Source organism: Haliotis cracherodii, unplaced genomic scaffold (genome assembly GCF_022045235.1).
Source record: "Haliotis cracherodii isolate W230 unplaced genomic scaffold, xgHalCrac1.p SCAF_1, whole genome shotgun sequence".
Classification (NCBI taxonomy): domain Eukaryota; kingdom Metazoa; phylum Mollusca; class Gastropoda; order Lepetellida; family Haliotidae; genus Haliotis; species Haliotis cracherodii.
Genome location: NW_027266264.1, coordinates 32,591,055 through 32,610,092, shown reverse-complemented (window position 1 = coordinate 32,610,092; position 19,038 = coordinate 32,591,055). Strand labels below are relative to the sequence as shown.

Genomic DNA, 19,038 nt, shown 5'->3' with positions numbered 1-19,038 from the left:
GGGTGGGGGTGGACTTTCTTTATAAATTATTTGAAAATTTGATAATCTTTACGATCAAGAGTAAGCATATAAACACAGAATATATTACACTATTGCGTACCTAAATATATCTATAATTAATAAGCATGTATGGATTTGTGTATTTAATTAATATTCAATCGTATTTAAATACGCAAATGTGCATATCTATGAGAGGAGGAATTGAGATCGTTTGCAAAGTATCTCAAAATATCACAAAAATAGCGAACCGGATCCACAAACCAATATCGTAATCAGTTTTCATTTTAAACGCGTTCCAAATCTTTAATAATCAAACGCGTCATCGATCACGCCATTGGCAACGAGCAACACCGTCAGCCTTTACTCTGCGTGTTTACTGGCATTCCGTATCATAGTCCTGCTCGACTTTTGTATCTACCCTCATGTGATCGTCCGATCATCTGCTTCCGGTTTATTATGTCAGTGCACAGGTTGGCCTAGGCCGACTAGACTTGTTCAAAGGAAACTCGAGTCCATATAACCGTGATTACCACAATGTATTCGCCACTAACCAAGATCACCATAATCGTAACCATTTTGTCAACATTTTCGATAAATGTAAGTATAACACGCCGAATCATTCAGATTTATTCGCGTTTATGTGCCAATTTCATGTTGTCGATGTGATTCAGCACGATATAGCCTATATAAGAGCATCATTGCCCAATATTTGCATTTAGTTCATAGCAGAAACATTTATGTTTATATAGCCTAGTGTTGCGCTGTTAATATATCAAAATCGTATTCGGTGTTTCCATCTGTAAACATGTGACATTTAGATTATAAGACTAAGAGATCATTCATTGATCACAGGGGCGTGGGTCAGAGGTTTCTGTGCTGTAATGTTCTGAAAATAATGACCCTCCTCTAATGCTTGTCATATTTGAGGATGACACCCCCCTCCCATGTATGTACTTGTATATATTTGTCATGACCCTCCCTGAAATGACAAAATGCAGAAGCACTTTATATTTTATTTTAAAAGTTTAAAATTTGGTATAAGTGACCAATGATCAGGACTTTATAATGTAGTCACAATTAAAATGATGAAGCAGCAAATTTATACAAATTTCCTTCATGATGAGAAGGTGTCCAATAATCGAGACATGAATGTGTCTGAAAATCAAAATTACCGTGGTATAACGTCTCGGGTGAGTAATTGTCGAGAGTATGTGCATAATCGTAGGTCCACAAATTTAAGTTACAGTTATGTACTTGTCAAATAAGCTTGATCAAAATATTTCAATAGTTTGGATATTAATCTTGTAACACCAATATAGTTGGTTGTATATTCAACATGTACAAAATAAAATAAGACTGTCATCAACTGGTCATCGATGACAGTGTATGTGGTGTGGTGAAGGGACAGAAATGACTGCTTGGTGCTTTATGAAATAACACAACTGGGCACTTCAACATTCAAACTCGGAGAACACTGCACTCAGATGTTGTGCGAAAGTGTTGTGTTTAGCTGTCATCTTCCTGAGAATATCCCAATTCAGCAAACTGTATTATTGGCTGTCTTGTAGATGCTTGTGTAACTGTAACCATTTCCATGAACGTGTGAACATTATGAAATTCACCCTATTTCCTTATCATGCTTATCTGTATCATTGTATGTGCATGATTTACATCATAATTGGGATAATCAGTTACTGTGAGATTATTCTAGGACCAGGAACCTCAAGCATTGTGAAGCCTGTGTATTGTTAAGTCAATGGTTTGATACCCGGCCCTGTCATACCAAAAGACATTAAATTATGGTATGTGTTGTTCACCTGACTGGCAGATGACATTAGGGGATAAGACCAGACTTGGACCCTGTTCCACAAAGGGATCTTAGCGCTACGGTTGTCATAAATCTATGTTAAAGTGTGGGAGTTACGATGGTGTTAGCGTTAAAACAGAACAGGGTCCGGATCGGTTTTGAGTCAGTATACTGTGTCCAAGTGGAATATCCATGTTAAACTGTGGCATGGTATCACAGTTGGCTAGCCGATAGCACTATAAATTCGGCATAAGTCAAAACTAGTACAAGCAGCCTCGCACATACGTGCATGCATGTCATGATAGAAATGCAGTAATGTTGGACTTTAATCCCATTACACCTTATGACCAGACGGTTTTAGTAAAGCAACATAGATCTGTGCATGTAGTTTAACTTTCTGATCATGATGAACATTATGTGCAAACTTTGTTATGAGTGCAGCCAGTGGCTAAAATGTCATCACTACTCGCTGCATCACGTGTGACAAGTTCCACAACCAATTGGAGAACATAATTACTTTACACTTAAATTTAAACAGTGCAGTCTGTGCCATACTGCCAAGAGTCCAAACTGTGTACAGGGATTGACAATGACACTAGGCTGTCAGTTCGATACAAGTAACAATCTAAGGGGACTAGTTGTTTTATCATTTTGTTTATTTCCATACTTTGTTATTTTACATAACCATTAGTCTGAAACAAACTTCAGACTAGTTGGTTATTTGACTAATGGCATCCCCCCATCCGTGAATCTTATTTTTGGCAATAATTTCAGTATATTTTGGTCTTATTATCAGTATTTGGACAAGTATCAGATTTACACGGCTTGGGGAAAGTATACTGGGCTTCGGAATAGATGGTAAAGTTACAGACTGAAAGTGAAATATTTCAATGTTAATTTTGACTGCAGTTTGCATGGTCTACATGGTCTGTGCAGAAAACTTTAATAAGCTACACTACTTGAGAGAAATAATACTCCCGTTGATTGTTGCAACAGGTTTATCATGTTCTTGATGTTGACATTGGTATTGCCAGTTTTGTGAGCTACTTGGGATACCTGGGACTATTAGATAATTGATATTTCATTGTGGAGATTTATTAAGTGTATTTATTGTGTTTGAAATTGATTGTGTTTTCTTTATTGCTATTTTAATAGTGCCACATTTCATGTTGAGTGATCTCACAGTTGTATGTACCAATGAAATTGGGAAATAGGATAGTTTTAGTATGTCATCATGGTCATTGTCACAGTTATAAAACAGCTGAAGGCCACAATTGGAAATCACTCTTACTTGTAAACAAAAATACATGTGGCAATGTTTATCATGTGTATGATCATCATCATGATATGAATGAAGCTAGTTATAAATGTACTTTTGCACAAGTTTGGTATATATTATATGGCTTAGCAAACTGGACGATCATGTGGAAAATGCAATGCTCAGTCATCTAACGCGCTGCCATTTACTGTTGGCTGCATCCTTTGGTGCACCAGAAACCTAGGATCATGGGTTCGAATCTCAGTTGGCCCCGATTATGTTTATAGGTTAGTCAACTCCATACCCATACTCGTGGTTTTCACCAATGTGGTAAATATATGAGACTTGCATCACCTAGGGCTCTGATAAACCATTGCCATTACAGTAAACTACGGTTATAACAAACTCAAAGGGACTGCTAATTTTCGTTTATTGTAACCGTAGTTCGTTATAAGCATATATACTGCATATATACAACAAATATCCGGGACTAAAAATAAGTTTGTTACATTGGTCAGTTGGTTATAACATGTTCGTTATAAACGTAGTCTACTGTATTTGCAGCACCAACATACATCATGTACATGTTATAAATTTTAACAACGAAATTTGATCTATGCTGTCAGTGTCAAATTCCAAATTTATATATGGTGGTCATTGGTGTAGTACTTAAAAGATCTGATTTTTGACATTGGTAAGCATGGTAAGTATTTATGATGTGTTATGATTTGAATTACTTACGTATCACCATGATCACAATGTGTTTCGAAAACACCGATATATTGTGTTTTTCAAAATCATGCATATTTTCATCTTGATACATAGGTGACACATGAAATTGAAATTATGATATTCAGAAATTAGCAACTGATGCCTGTGATCAGAAAAGCAAACTGTTTGCAACTAACTTCTTGTAAATAATGTAACCGTCAGGACTAGAGCAACATCAAGCAGAATGACAGACAACTACAATTTGTACAAAGTTGTCAAAAACATGTAGGTGAAGTCCGATTTTTTGTTTGTTATTTTTTTTATTCAGCTTTTGATTGCTGATGAGAAAGTGAGTTTGGTTTTACATCCATTTTAGCAATATTCCAGCAATATCATGGCGGGGGGACACCAGAAAATTGGCTTCACATATTGTACCCATGTCGGAAATCGAAACTGGGTCTTCCGTGTGACGGGCGAACGCTTTCACCACTAGGCTACTACACTGCCCCAATTACAGATGAAAGAATGCATGCAACATATTGTGGTATGTATCACAATACAAGAATCATTGCAATAATTGCAATACGATAGTCAGGACCAATACCCGTCATTTACTCAGTGTTATGTTAAGCAACTTGAGGGATGTGGCCATTAGTGGATTTTCCAGATTAGGCTATTGACACTGAGTGCACACAAAGCATAATTAAGGAAACAGAATGTAAGGGATTATTTATTTATTCAATCACTGGCTGTTTTGACACTGAAAGTGAAGAAAAGAAATATGCCTCCTTATGTTTTTTGTTCGTTGGTCTGCAAAAAAAAGTGTCATAAAATTATCACAAATGTGTGTCACTCACAGTTTTTGTAGTTTATTCCAGCTTGCAAAAAATTCCTAGCTTACAATATATACGGTCAAGTCTCTTTAAACCAACAATCGTCTTTATCCGACACTAATTATGGGAACTTATTAATTCAGTACAATATGTGAAGCCCATTTCTGGTGTTCCGCCACCGTGATGTTGCTGGAATATTGCTGAAGGCGACGTAAAACCATATTCACTCACTCAGTGCTATTGAGACCCGTTAATCCCAAGTCTCGCAGTCTGACTCCGACACACCTATTACCAAAATTACTCATTAATCAATCTTGATAATCTGACAGTGATAAGCATTCTCCTTGGTCATCTGCCTGCGAATACACAGCCCCTTATTTTGATGCAAGATGAGTCGGGCTAGTAGCTGCATATTACAACGGCTACAGAGATAAACTCGCTTCACAATAAACAAATAATGCTTTATATAAACAAAACAGGATTAATCACAGGTTTAGATTACCTCAATCTCATTAAAATCACATCCCATTACAATTCACGTCAGAACAACCTTTTGCGAACTTTGACCGACCAATGAAATGATTCACAGGAAGACGACAGTAGTCACTAAGGAAGCATCTTTCTTGAGCTTTGCAGAAATAGTTTCAAACTGTAAACTTCCATTGTAGACCACACTTTTATAAGTATTTTGAATCAGTCATACAGCCTATTACAGTAGTTCTGAATACCCTGTGTTCAGCTCTAGAGGCTGTATTTCTGGAAAACATATTCCGTAAACAATATAACATAATAATATGAATTTTATTTTTTTTCATTTTATAACTTGTATGTAGCATTGTCTATCTTGTAGTTGTCCAATTTTCCACCACAAATATTGATAGTACTAATTTTTGTTTTTCTGACATACTTGTTAATCTGACATAATCATATGGAAGCAACCATGTCGGATTAATTGGATTTGACTGTATTTATGTAATTTTGGTGAGGTCACAATATTTATTTCACAGTGGGTGAGGTCACGATATGATGTGTTTCATAGTGAAGTCACAGTAAGATACATATCATAATCATGATAATAGTTAGGTCAAAATACCTAGGTCACTGTAGTACATTAATTACAATAATGAGGTCACAATGCGACACATATGATAGTGAGGTCACAATATGCGTACATGTATCTTGATAGCGAGGTCGGTGTTCCCAGTACAATACGTATCATGGTAGTTCAGTGTACTATTAAACCGTTCACTCAGAACTATGACAGAAGATGGGGAATGGATCCATCATATTATGATAAAAACTCCGGACCCTTTTGCGATCCTAGCTTCGATACGGAATGTGATGATGTCAGCACCTCCTATCTCTAACCATTTGCTCACTTAGCACAGATCTCACATTAATAAGCATGATAAGAGTGATTAAATTTGATGGCTATATTTAGTGTCTTGTCATTCGAAATGGGTCCAAGAACAAGCTGTCGGAGAAAATGGACATGCTGCATGTGTTCTTTCATCTGTAATTTGTTATGAACCTAAACAGAAAACATTTCCCCACACATTTTTGAAAATTTGTGTTTGTTGGATGTTGCTATGGTATCAACGCATGCATAATATACACATTATATACAGGAAAATGGTCACATATAGTTTCAAATTTTTGATCATGGGAAACAGTTGCTGAAGTACTCACGGAAATGAAACAAAACTTTTTTCGATCTCAGATTATAAATAAATGCAGTTAATCTACAAAATATATAAATATTCAAACAACTGAATTAGTACTAATTGTGCCTTGGCACAAATACAGCGTATCAAAGGTTTTTATGTCTTTTTACACGTAAAAGTGTGTAAAAATATGAACAAAACAGACTATTGTGAAACTGATCATAACCAGGTGTTAGTAGATCAAGGTGAATGTCCATGACCTATGACACCTTGACGGCAGGTGAAAACAGGTGCTTGAAACCCATGTGCACGTGATTTGTCAGTGGTTAGTGATTTGTGAGTGGCATTTTGGGATAGTGAATCATCGTCAAAATATCAGAACGTAAAAGTAACATATTCTCTTCTCAAACAACAACTTACATGTCATTATTATTATGTACATAAACATAGCTGTTATTTTTATTGTTGTTTTGATAACTTTTTTCCAGGCTAATTTGCATAATGCCTATAGCCTTTTTCAGCCATGTCAATTTGGACTTAGTTATATTTTTGGATGTTGAAAGTGCCTACAAATTACCTCCTGTAAAGTACATTTTGTATTGAGCACTGAGATAAAACTAGCAAATCCAGACTAGTACTTTTCCAGTTGTTTTGTTATTTCGTATTTACATCTACGTAATGCGTTGTTTTGATATCAAATCCAGCAAAACAGGTTTTTTTATTTCCATGAGTACTTTAACTTCTTAATTCCATAATTCCATTTCAATTTGTCACTTAGGTAAACATTTGCCAGCAAGGTGAAGATAGGGGGGGATCTGGAAAAACGCAATATACCTGTGTTTTCCTAATATATTGTGATATTCATTAGTATTTTATGTCGTGGTATACCGGTAATACCGCACACCTTTAGTATTAAAATAGAATGGAGATATAATATCCTTGATAAACGAGTCGCATATGAGGGCTGAAAACAGCTCTGCCAACAGAAAATTTCAGATTGTTTGATACAAGGCATTTGACAGTTACAGTGGACGTGGTGGATTTATGATGTGAACGTAACCATAATGATAAACTTTTTCCTTGTTGGTAAATTACACACCCTTAAATGCAAATCAACAATTGTGTCCCGATGTTTGTGTAACCTCTTTATACCGCTTAACAATACTTACAGGTTAGATATCATTTAACATGTTTAAGACCGCCTCTGTGGTCTAGTGGTAGACCGTCTGCCCAGAGAGCGGAAGGTCAGGGGCTCAGACCAAAAGATGTTAAAAGATGGTACTTGTTGTTTCCCTGCCTGGCACTCGGCATTAAGGGGCTTAAGTAAGGACTGGTTGGCTCAGAGTCAGTATACTGTGTCTGAGTGGGGTATTCCTTTTAAAACTGTGGCACGATATCTGAGTGAGATAGCACTATAAAATCGGCATTAGTCTTGACTAGTACAAGCAGCCATAAAACACACACATACATGCACGTTGATGTATATGTGCAATCATCTTGGACGGGATGTTAAACCCCATTTCACCTCACCTTATAACATGTATAAACATGGTAAACATTATCCATATTGCACCTGTTACCACCTGGTAACCATGGTTGCACAATAGCAATAGTCAGACATTTACTGTTGTACTGTCATATGGGTGATTGTTACTGGCTGGTGTAGCAACAGTGTACAAAATAATTGTTGACCGGTAGCCCATGACCACTTTCTTTTTTTTCTGGCCATTGTAAATATTATCTAGGTAGCCCGCCTGGCTAGCTGCATTTTCTATATAGTGAGCTACAATAAGGTAATGTTTCTTTCCAATTAAACAGATGCTGAAAAGAAAATGTCCACTTTAGAATAAGACTTCTGACTAATTTCTAAAAACGTTATTAGCTGTTCTTTGAACTGTTGAAGGTCACAATATTCTAGAAACAGATGATAAATATCTCGTTTACATTGGCTGTCGCTCTTCAGAATTAATCATGTTAATTGATATTGACTCTGATTGATGTTCTTACCTTGTTGAAACGTGAAATAAGTTTCTTTCCTTTCTACCAGAGTTTTCCTTTTTGGCGATGTAGTAAAACTGGCTACTTAATAAGCATGATAAGTCTGGGACGAGTCCAAATTTACTACATGTACCCGGGTACCCACCCCCGTATTACCTGACCCTACCCGGGTACCCACTGTAGGTCTCAAGAGATAGGTACAAAATGTCCAATTGGGCATTTTTACCATAGCACTGGCAAAACGTATATAGATACATGTATTAAACAATCTGGTCATGCCTACACTGAAGTTGATTCAAGTTATATCTTAATTCAAAGATATGAAAAGTCAGAAGGAATGGGTGCATAGTCAGAAAGAAATGCGAAGATTTAAAAATATTGTGACATGTAGTGGAACCATAGAGTTCTAAATACTTTGTCATTAAACAATATATCATGTGACTAACCACGGGTCCGGGTAGTCCTGTGGGTACCCAGGTCTAACTCAGTACCCACCCGACCCAGGTACCCGAGTTACCCGTCCCAGCCCTACTACTTAAATCTGCAATTGGTTTGAAAACCATTTCCAACTGGCCAGGGCGACACTGGTTAAACACAATATGGATTTGAACCAATAGAAACTGCAGTGTTCATTTGGATAACTGGTATGATATGGAAATTGAATCCAGGATTCAGAAAGACTTTCAGCATTGTCACATGTGAGCTGTTATTGAGAGTGTTCACATTGTGCGGAGGTACAAAGTCCAGGACACGCCAAGTGTTGCTGTCACCGCCTCGCCTGGGCTTATGTCACCTCTGGCCATGTGATGCTCCTCATGTGAATAAAAGATCAGGGCCAGGAAACACTTGAAATTGTTATCGTCACTAATGTCTAGTGTTGACATTTGACAATTAATTTGGACATCATTTTACATAATGGTAATGCAAATTAGGCCTGGGACGGGTAACTTGGGTACCCAGGTCGGGTGGGTACTGAGTAGGACCTGGGTACCCACAGGAATACCCGGGCCTGTGGTTAGTCACGTGATATATTGTTTCATGACAAAGTACTCTATGGTTACACAACAATATTAAGTCTCTAATGTTCGCATTTCTTCATGACTATGAACACGTCCCTTCTGACTTAATATGTTTGAAAAATCTGAAACTTCAGTCAACTTCAGTGTATGCATGACCACATCGTTTTATACGTGTATCTAAAAAACATTCTGCCAGGGCTACTGTCAAACTATTCCTAATCAGACATTTTGTACCTATCTCTTGACACCAACAGCGGGTACCCAGGTAGGGTCGGGTAATAGGGGTGTGGGTACCCTGGTAGTAAATTTGGACTCATCCCAGCCCTTATGCAAATGTATATTTATGATGAATCAGTGCTCGAGTGAAGATACCGGTACTTGAAGTACCCCATCTCTAGTGCACATGTTATAGACATGAAAATATATATTTAGAATGTTCTAACATTGACCTCATGTATGACTGGTACATGAATGCATTGTGTAGATTACAAATAAAAAAGACTGTTTTGGATTGACAAGGCTGTGAAATCTAGTGTATGCTGCACTTGGGGAGTAAACATTTGATTTCCCAGGTAGAATTTTGAATTGAGATAATAAAAAAATATTGTTTAAGAGCTCTATTAACAAGTGTTCAGTGAGTACAAGTACAAGTACTCTTTTAAAATTAAAAACAATAGCTAACTGTTCTTTGGCCATTGTAACACTTCAATTTGTTTTTGTTTTTTTTTCGAAAAAAAATGTCTTCAGTCTTAATTAGTATATGCAGTCATAGACAGACACATGTGCATGTGCATCAGTGCTGTCGTAGAAACATGATCTTACATCTCATACGAGATTAAAATCATGGAAATTTCCTGCATGTCCTGAGACAAAACTATATTTAGCATCATAAACATGCCAGAGCTTGAAATTGTAGAGTTTGAAAGAATGCTGTCTAACACATTGTTACAAACAATATTGAAGATGTTTATCAATAATAAGTTTCATGTTTTCATGCTATTCAAACTTATAAGTGCCGACCAAAGTCTTGACATTATGAAAATAGTCTTTAATATGACACTACATTTTAGTTGATGCTAAGAGCCAACTTCAGGCTAGAAGATTGGAGGTTTTTGGCCCAGTCTGTGATATAATAAATTTGCCTTATGTTTTGGCAGGTATTTGCTGAGGAAGGACATTGTGTCTGGTATGACACATGTGGCACAGATACTGTTACCCAAAAGGCCATCAATTGTGCTTACAATGGCACTGCCAAGCCCCTGGAAGATGAGGAAGCAGTGAAGATATACAGGGACTACTGTCCTGACCTGTACGCCATGAGGAGTAAGTCTTTTTAATATAATTTCCAAAAAATATTTCCAAAGTTGAGAAAAGTGATATTTTCATTGCAGTTTACATAAAAATTGATATTTCACTGCAGTGAACATAACACTTGATATTTCACTGCTGTGAAAATTACACTTTGACGGAACTATTGTCATAGAAGAGTGACCTCCCCTCAAATTGTCTCCCTTTGCCGTAAGTGTCTAACCCGTACTCAAACTGTAATGTCCTTTTCACTTTAGGCCAAATAATGACAGATGGCCATTTATGGAGTTAATATCGCTTCAGGCTGTTTGTTATTCTCTTGAAAGTGTTTCGTTATACACTGTAAATTTCTCACTGAACTGGTCAACTGATACTGTTCGTTTCGCAAAGCGCCATTTTTGTCACTTGACCAGCGTGTATTCTTTCGCTTCCAGCAGCGGTTTACTAGTTTTCAAATATATTTTTAGAAAAGTTGATTTTGTATATATAATCATATCTATATGTATGATACACAATTTTCGTGCTCCTAAATAATTTTTGCTACTTTTGTTTATATTTGTTTAAGATTTTGCAAACACAAAACTACTTTTTTAATTGCAAATACAAGGGGTGGTGAACCGTCCCTGTGTGTTAGGTAGGGAGAATTTGCTTCCAGTACGCACAAATGTATAAAATGGATATAGAATCAAAGAATATGTTAAAATTCTTGACAAGAAATATAAAGGTACTGTAATTAATGGAATTATAAAATCTTACCGTACAGCTAGTACGCTATACCATTTCATTACTGTGCAGGACCCCCATATTTAACTATTGGGAGTCCAATGAACCCGCAGTTTCATGTCAAGATAAAACCCTGCTGTATGATTCACATACTACCGGTAAACCTGGGGATTAACAATTTGATAATGGTATTATCAATAATTTGTCTTACAGGAAAGGAAAGGCCCAAAACATGGCAAAATGACTTTCATGGAGTTCAAACATGAATCAAAAGTGTCCTTCATGTGGGCTCACTTTAATTCCAAGGGGCACACTTTAATTCCAAGGGGCACACTTTAATTCCAAGGGGCACACTTAAACATCTTGATAAGCACATTCTTTTCTTACACTTGTTTGTCTTGTTCGGAAGGTTACCATAGTTACAGTACTGAGACTGGATTGCTGTCTAACTGATAATTGTCCGTGCAAAATAGGATCGTTATTCACTCTCTCAAAGCTTCAATTGTGTTTGTGACCAAAAATTCAGATATATTTATGATTTATGATATGTGATGGTACAACACCCTTATCAGAATTACTGCTTTTTGCTTGTTTCATATATTTGTTGTTATTAAATATGCATAAGAAACTTTTTGTATGTTTTGTACACATTTTAACATGTATACATGGTATAGCAATGTGTAGTGGGGTGTCAAACTCACTTGCTCCAAAAATAACATAGGCAAGTGATAAGGAAGATATTTCTACCAACTCAAAGGATAGCTTGCTCAAAAGTTGTTTGATCAAGACTACAACGGTTAAGGCCTCAGTAAATGTTTCAAAACATTTTTTGGAAGACATGGGGAGGACATTTCCAAATTTGATGCAATGCCCTATTTTATTCACTGGCATATAATGCAGGGGGATGTAGCCATTGTCTGGGCTGTCATCCGTATTTCTTTTCAGGAGCATAACTTGAAAACCGTGCAATTATTTTCATCCCAACTTGGTACATGTATTAATCAGGGGCTGAAGTGTGTTTTGCTATTGTGTGAGCTAGGGGTATTTGCCATCTTCGGATGACTCCTGTCTTTCATATGTGTTTATATTTGTTTGGCAATGGTGCCTTTAACTGCACACTTTTTTTCAGATGGCAGTGCCCCTATGACCTGTTGCTCCGCTGACCAGCTGAAAATCCTCCAGTCCAATTTGGACGTCCCTAAGCAAGTGCTTTCCCGGTGCCCTTCATGTTTCCACAACTTTGTCAACTTGTACTGCTATTTCACATGCGCCCCAGACCACAGCAGGTTTTTGCGCATCAATACAACAGAAACCAACCCAGTCTCTACAGCAAAGAAAACAGTTGCTGTTAAATCTGTGGACTGCCTGGTGTCTCCATCATTTGCTAATGGCATGTTTAACTCCTGTAAGAATGTCCAGATGCCCAGTGCTAATGAACGAGCCTTGGGTATCCTGTGTGGTCACTCTGCCGATCAGTGCACACCTCAGAACTGGCTGGACTTCATGGGTAGCACAGGCAATGGACAGACCCCATTTCAGATCAACTTCCATCTTGGAAACTCTAGTAAGGTCTTCCCACAACTTGAACCACTTAGTGCCAAGATCATCCCTTGTTCTCAGGCTCTGACAAATGACACCAACCCCTGCAGTTGTCAGGACTGTGCGGACATGTGTACCCCTACCATCCCACCACCCGCGCCAGCCAAGCCCTGGAAGATCCTTCACATCGACGGCTACTGCTTCATCATGGGAGCAATCTTCATCTTCTTCACCGCCTTCTTTGGAGTGTATGCTATTTGCTACAACATCATCGTGCAGGACTCGCTCTCCCTGGACGAGATTGATGAGGAAGATGATGAAGGGAACCCAATCTACAGAATTGACGACCAGGGCAAGAAGAAGCGGAGGAAGAACTCCTTCTCTTCTATCAGGAAGGATCAGCTGGGAATCACTGAGAAACTTGGAGCTAGGATGGAGATGATGTTTGAGAAAGCTTTCAGCCGTTGGGGCACAATGTGTGCCAGACACCCGTACATCGTTTTTGGCATCAGTGCTGTCATCATTGTCATCCTGGTTGCTGGAATAGCACTGTTCCAGGTCACCACGTCGCCCGTCAAACTGTGGTCATCCCCAGATAGCCGTGCTAGACAGGAAAAGGACTACTTTGACAACCATTTTGTGTGAGTTGTTAAGGATTCTTCTTATGAACGTGTTAACCCTGTACATGGCTGTAGGGAACTATGTTCTGATTGGTCCCCAGCATTCCCTTGCTGGTCGTGGTCAGACTCGGTGACTTTGTTGATGCATGTCATTGTACTACAACCATGTTGCCACTGGCTTGTCTGGTCAAGACTCAATTATTTACAGGCCACTGTAATGTAGTTGGAATATTGCTGACTGTGGCTTAAAACGATAAACATGCAAACAAAAACAATGTACAATTGCATTTGTATACAAGCATAAGGGCATCAACCTACTGTCATATGTCAAAGTTGCTTATATTGCTAGTTGCATAGCTCCAGATAACTTTTTGAGCAATTGAGTTTTTACTCTAGGGTTTCAATTTTAATTGGGTTATTATATTCATTATTGGGTAACTATTTTTTCACTCATCTATTCATCACCCTATTGGGTTTTTCTTTACATTAGTGAACACTATAAGATTTAAAAAATGAAATAATGCTTAGATGTTCTGAATATATAGGCTTAACTCAGAAAGTAAATTAGATCGTAATTGTGTTTCGGAAATTAGCTCCTTTGTACACATGCTGAAAAATCTTCATTGAGTATTTACGCATGTTGTTTTTATACATTTAAGTTTTTCATGCGTTTCTGTACGCAAGTTAATTGAAAGTAATTGGGTTTTTAATGATATTGGGGGGGTATTTTACGCAGATATGCTGCTTATCTGTAGCTCTGTAGTTGGATAGATGAAGTATTACTATGATTAAATCTTAGCCTTGGTGTTTCATAAGCTGAAACAGTAAGGAGACTCTTAGCCAGGTTATGATATGCACGATGCAGGACACATTGGAGTTTAATGCTGAATACAATATGCAGATGAATGAAAACAGACAACTTGTATGACCACTTGAGATCTACTTGTGTAAGAATAGGTCCAACACTGGCTTACGCTGGCCAAGGGGTAGTCTAATGTAAACAAATTGTTGACTCATCACTCAAAGGGCATGGTTTGATTCCCCACAATGGTACAGTGTGTAAAACCTAGTCGTGATGCTCCCTGCAGTGATGTGGCTGACACAGCGCCAAAACCACTCAGTGACATAGTAGACTGAAAACTTTTGACAGATGTTGAAGGCACCAATTGGCATGATAAATAGCAAGGAATAACAATGGATTGAATGTGTTTGGTTGCCATGGTTACAGCAGAGCTGCGACTAGTTATGTCCTGGGGCCCATGTCACACAGCTGCCTTCATGGCTTTAGTGGCTGTCGTGTGTCCGTGTAAATTATGTTAGTTACAAAAACTGAAGCCCGATTGTTTTAGAAAGCAGATGTCAAATTGGCTCGAGAACCCACTCGTCCTTCATTCTGTTTGGGCAGTAAAGTTCACTCAGGGGCTAGTTTGCGCGATCATCTATGGAGAGGTATCCTTTAGGAATAAAAGATGAGGGCCTACTTGCACAAAGCAATATCAGCACTACAACTATTGTAAGCCGATGTTAAAGTATGGGAGTTACTATCATCTTAGCGCTAAGATCACTTTGTGCAAGTGGGTCCTTATTTTTAATGAGATTGTGAACCAAGTCCTCCCAACTATTACTGATTTCAAGACCCCATTCCACAAAACGATCTTAGTACTAAAATCATAGTAACACCTGGGCCCACTTGCACAAAGCAATCTTGGCACTACAACTATTGTAAGCCTATATTAAAGTATGGGAGTTAAGATCATCTTAGCGCTAAGATCGCTTTGTGCAAGTGGGTCCTGTACTTTAACCATGTTAACATAGACTTACGACAGTCGTGGTTCTACGATCCCTTTGTGGGATGGTACTTGTCTGTAAACATCGTAAATTTGGACCCCTTTTGGCTCATCATTTGTCAGAAGAGCTGAATTCTTCGTTTCAATCCCTGATGTCCCTGATTTGTTCTGATTATGATCCTTGGTCTCTCAGTACCACACAACTGCTGATGGCTTTTACTGGTGGTAGACGTCTATAGATGGCTCTGATTGACTTTTGAATAATGTGGGCGTGGGTGTGTAGATGTGTACTGGATAATAAGATATATTGCACTATATTCCGATGCAGATACCGAATATCTGTATTGTGATACAGTTTGTGATATATTGGGAGCTAAATTGCTTGACAGTGATTGTACATGCAGATCATTTTTCCACATGTATACTAAAGTAAGTATTACTCAGCATAGTCAGTCGCTGCCATATTGTAGTCATGGATACAGGGGAGATAACAATGGGAAAGAAAAACACCTGCATTTTCCGCCATTTAGCAATCAATTTTTGAAGGGAAACGTTTGTGAATGATTTTTCATGTAGATGTTAGGCTGAACAATACAGATAATAACAACACATAATATAATATTTAACTCAATATACCATGTATACCATGAATAACATATTGCAATATACCGGTAATACTGTGCCGTATTGTTACTTGCCCATGTTTGTGTCAGGCCATTCTACCGGACCCAGCAACTGATTATCACCCGCACCGGCAACCACTCCAAGGTGGCCCACAGGTTCCCGCCTCCCTCCACGGAGTATGAATACTTCCCAGCCATCTTTGATAAAGAGTTCCTGCATCAGGTAAGAGAATCTGTTAGCATGGTTAGTGTTGTCATGACAATGGTTTTATTGGACTGACCGTTTGACCGGGGTGGCTGGGGCCTAGGATTTTGTGTTGAGACCAGATATTTTTTCAGCTCCAGCTGCAAAACCAGATACATTTTTTTTTAAAACTCTGAGCCCAAATATTTTCTTCACAATCCCAGCCCCCCTACACACACCGTTTGCTGTATTGTGAACAGTTCAGTCACATAGGACACAAATTGTTCATTCTATGCCTTGTCCTTGAAAATGATGAAGGATGACAAGCGCTAGCTGACACGCGGGACAGAGACCAGAATTCGATTCCCCACATGGTTACAATTTACATAACTTGTGTCCCACTCTGTGATATTGCTGGAATATTGCCAAAAGCCGTGTAAAACCATACTCACACGTTCAAATTCAAAATGGCAACGACCCGTGAAAATCCGGGGTAGAATAGGTCTTCAGCAACTCAGGCTTGCCGTAAAAGACGACTATGCTTGTCATAAAAGGCGACTAACAGGATCGGGTGGTCAGGCTTGCTGACTTGGTTGAAGCATGTCATCGATCCCAATTGTGTGTATCGATGCTCATAACATCAATCACTGGATTGTCTGGTCCAGACTCGATTATCTATAGAGTGCCGTCATATAGCTGGAATATTGCTGTGTGCGGCGTAAAACAACAAACCAACCAACCAATCAAAACAGCTACCATGGCCATGGAGACCTTTCATGGGCCAAGATGATGAAATGTTTGAAGTGTGTTATCTGTTTGTATTAGGTGCTGAGACTTCAGAACACAGTGGAGCATCTGACAACAAAACTAGGAAACGACACTGTAAGCCTGCAGGACATCTGCTTCCAGCCCATGGCGCCAGCATACCCCAACTGTACCATTCAGAGCATCTTGCAGTACTACCAAGACTCACATGAAATGCTGGACAAAACGGCAATGGATAGCTCAGGCTTCTTTGTGGCGGCCGATTATCTGGACCACTTTCTCTACTGTGTCAGGTGAAGATCCCCAGTCGGTGGTCCTCAGTACCTCAGACTTGTCATCCAGTGTTCACTTACCATGACTGCATACAATATAATCTGGGGGTGGGGGTGTGGTTGGGGCTTAAAGGGCAAGTGAAGTCAACATATCAACTTTGCAGATTTTAATACTTTAGCATGTTTAGGGCATACTCAATCACAAATGCTTGACCAAAGATAAATTTGAAAATTGGAAAGCAGACGATAATACCAACAGGCAAAATCATCCACCAAATAAAAAATTCCACCACTAAGGGGCTTCTCCTTACTGTTGTTAAAACAGGTACCCAGTATTTGACACACTGTGCAGTGACAACAATCATGATGATGATGGAGATCGGCGACGCCGAGTATGCCTGCTTCTGCCTCGGGATATTTTCTTTTTCTGTCTGCCTACAATTTGATTAACTAGTAACATCGTAGTTTTAGGCCACGCCCCCAAATAAGTTGCTTTGGAAGCTGATTACTGAGCGTGTGATATTATCAATTTTTCTTTCTCGGAAATAACTAATCATCTTTTTCACTTTTCTTGCCCTTTATAAAGTCTTATGTCTGAGTTACTTTAAATATATGTGGGCAGTTGGGTGGCCTAGTGGTTAAATTGTTCACTCCTCATTCTGAAGACCCAGGTCTATTTCCCCACGTCAATACAATATGTGAAGCCCATTTCTGGTGCATCTCCTTGATGCATATTGTGGGAATATTTCAGAAAGCAGCCTAAATCCATGCTCACATAGATGTAGCATCATTGTATTAATACATGACTTCACAGGAAGCTAGTCACATAGATGTAGCATCATTGTATTAATACATGACTTCACAGGAAGCTAGTCACAAAGATGTAGCATCATTTTATTAATACATGACTTCACAGGAAGCTAGTCACAAAGATGTAGCATCATTGTAGTAATACATGACTTCACAGGAAGCTAGTCACAAAGATGTAGCATCATTTTATTACTACATGACTTCACAGGAATCTAGTCACAAAGATGTAGCATCATTGTATTAATACAAGACTTCACAGGGAGCTAGTCACAAAGATGTAGCATCATTGTATTAATACATGACTTCACAGGGAGCTAGTCACAAAGATGTAGCATCATTGTATTAATACAAGAGCTTGCAGTAAGCTACTTAGATGTAGCATTGTATTAATACAAGACCTCACAGGAAGCTACTCTTATTGAGATACAAACACAAAGGAGGGAATCTCATGTAAATCTTGCATGCCCCACTGCATCTTCTGTCGTCTAATCAAGTTCCTCGTGTCTCCAGAGCCCCTGCATCACTGAATGACACCACCAAGCTCCACACCTCATGCCTGGGGACGGATGGGGCACCAACCTTCCCCTGGGTGGCGCTGGGAGGATTTGATGGTAGGTTCCATGTCTAGGTCATCATGGCTACTGCAATACTGATGTATCTAGAACTGCTCTAAGGCCAATACTCCACCCCAAATACTGAAGCAATTGTCAGTTAGAATTCCCAAATGTAAGTAAAAATATTTGCTAGGTCATTTTATAAATATGACACTAATGTTATTACTTTGCAGAGGATAACAGTACCAGTAAACAAGAAGATGCTGTTTAGTATTTAGTTTCACAATTTTTCTTTTAATCAAAATATTAACATACCGTATTCAACATAATAAGCGCCCCGCTCTGATAAGCGCCCACGGCGATATCTGCTGATATATTGGCTAGTGAACAGTTCCAATTCCTTCCGATTGATCAATGTACACAAGACTTATTTATTCTTGTATAGTACACACTTGTGTGTTATATGCACCCTTAATTATTGGCAATTAAATTCTTGAAAAATATATCTGTCGTGTATAATACACACAGACTTTTTTTGTATCATTTCAGGCTGTCAGGATAAA

At 38.5% G+C, this 19,038-nt stretch overlaps 1 protein-coding gene across 1 annotated transcript in view; it reads left to right on the top strand.

Moving 5' to 3' along the window:
- The first annotated feature begins 424 nt into the window (after positions 1–424).
- The window catches only part of LOC139476084 (NPC intracellular cholesterol transporter 1-like), a 40,115-nt gene continuing 21,501 nt past the window's right edge, over positions 425–19,038 (top strand). The window contains exons 1-6 of the mRNA XM_071259337.1: positions 425–597; positions 10,448–10,613; positions 12,451–13,501; positions 15,981–16,113; positions 16,900–17,132; positions 18,432–18,532. Of these exons, the coding sequence (XP_071115438.1) occupies positions 535–597; positions 10,448–10,613; positions 12,451–13,501; positions 15,981–16,113; positions 16,900–17,132; positions 18,432–18,532 (1,747 nt within the window). The 5' untranslated portion in view covers positions 425–534. The remainder of the gene's footprint in view (positions 598–10,447; positions 10,614–12,450; positions 13,502–15,980; positions 16,114–16,899; positions 17,133–18,431; positions 18,533–19,038) is intronic.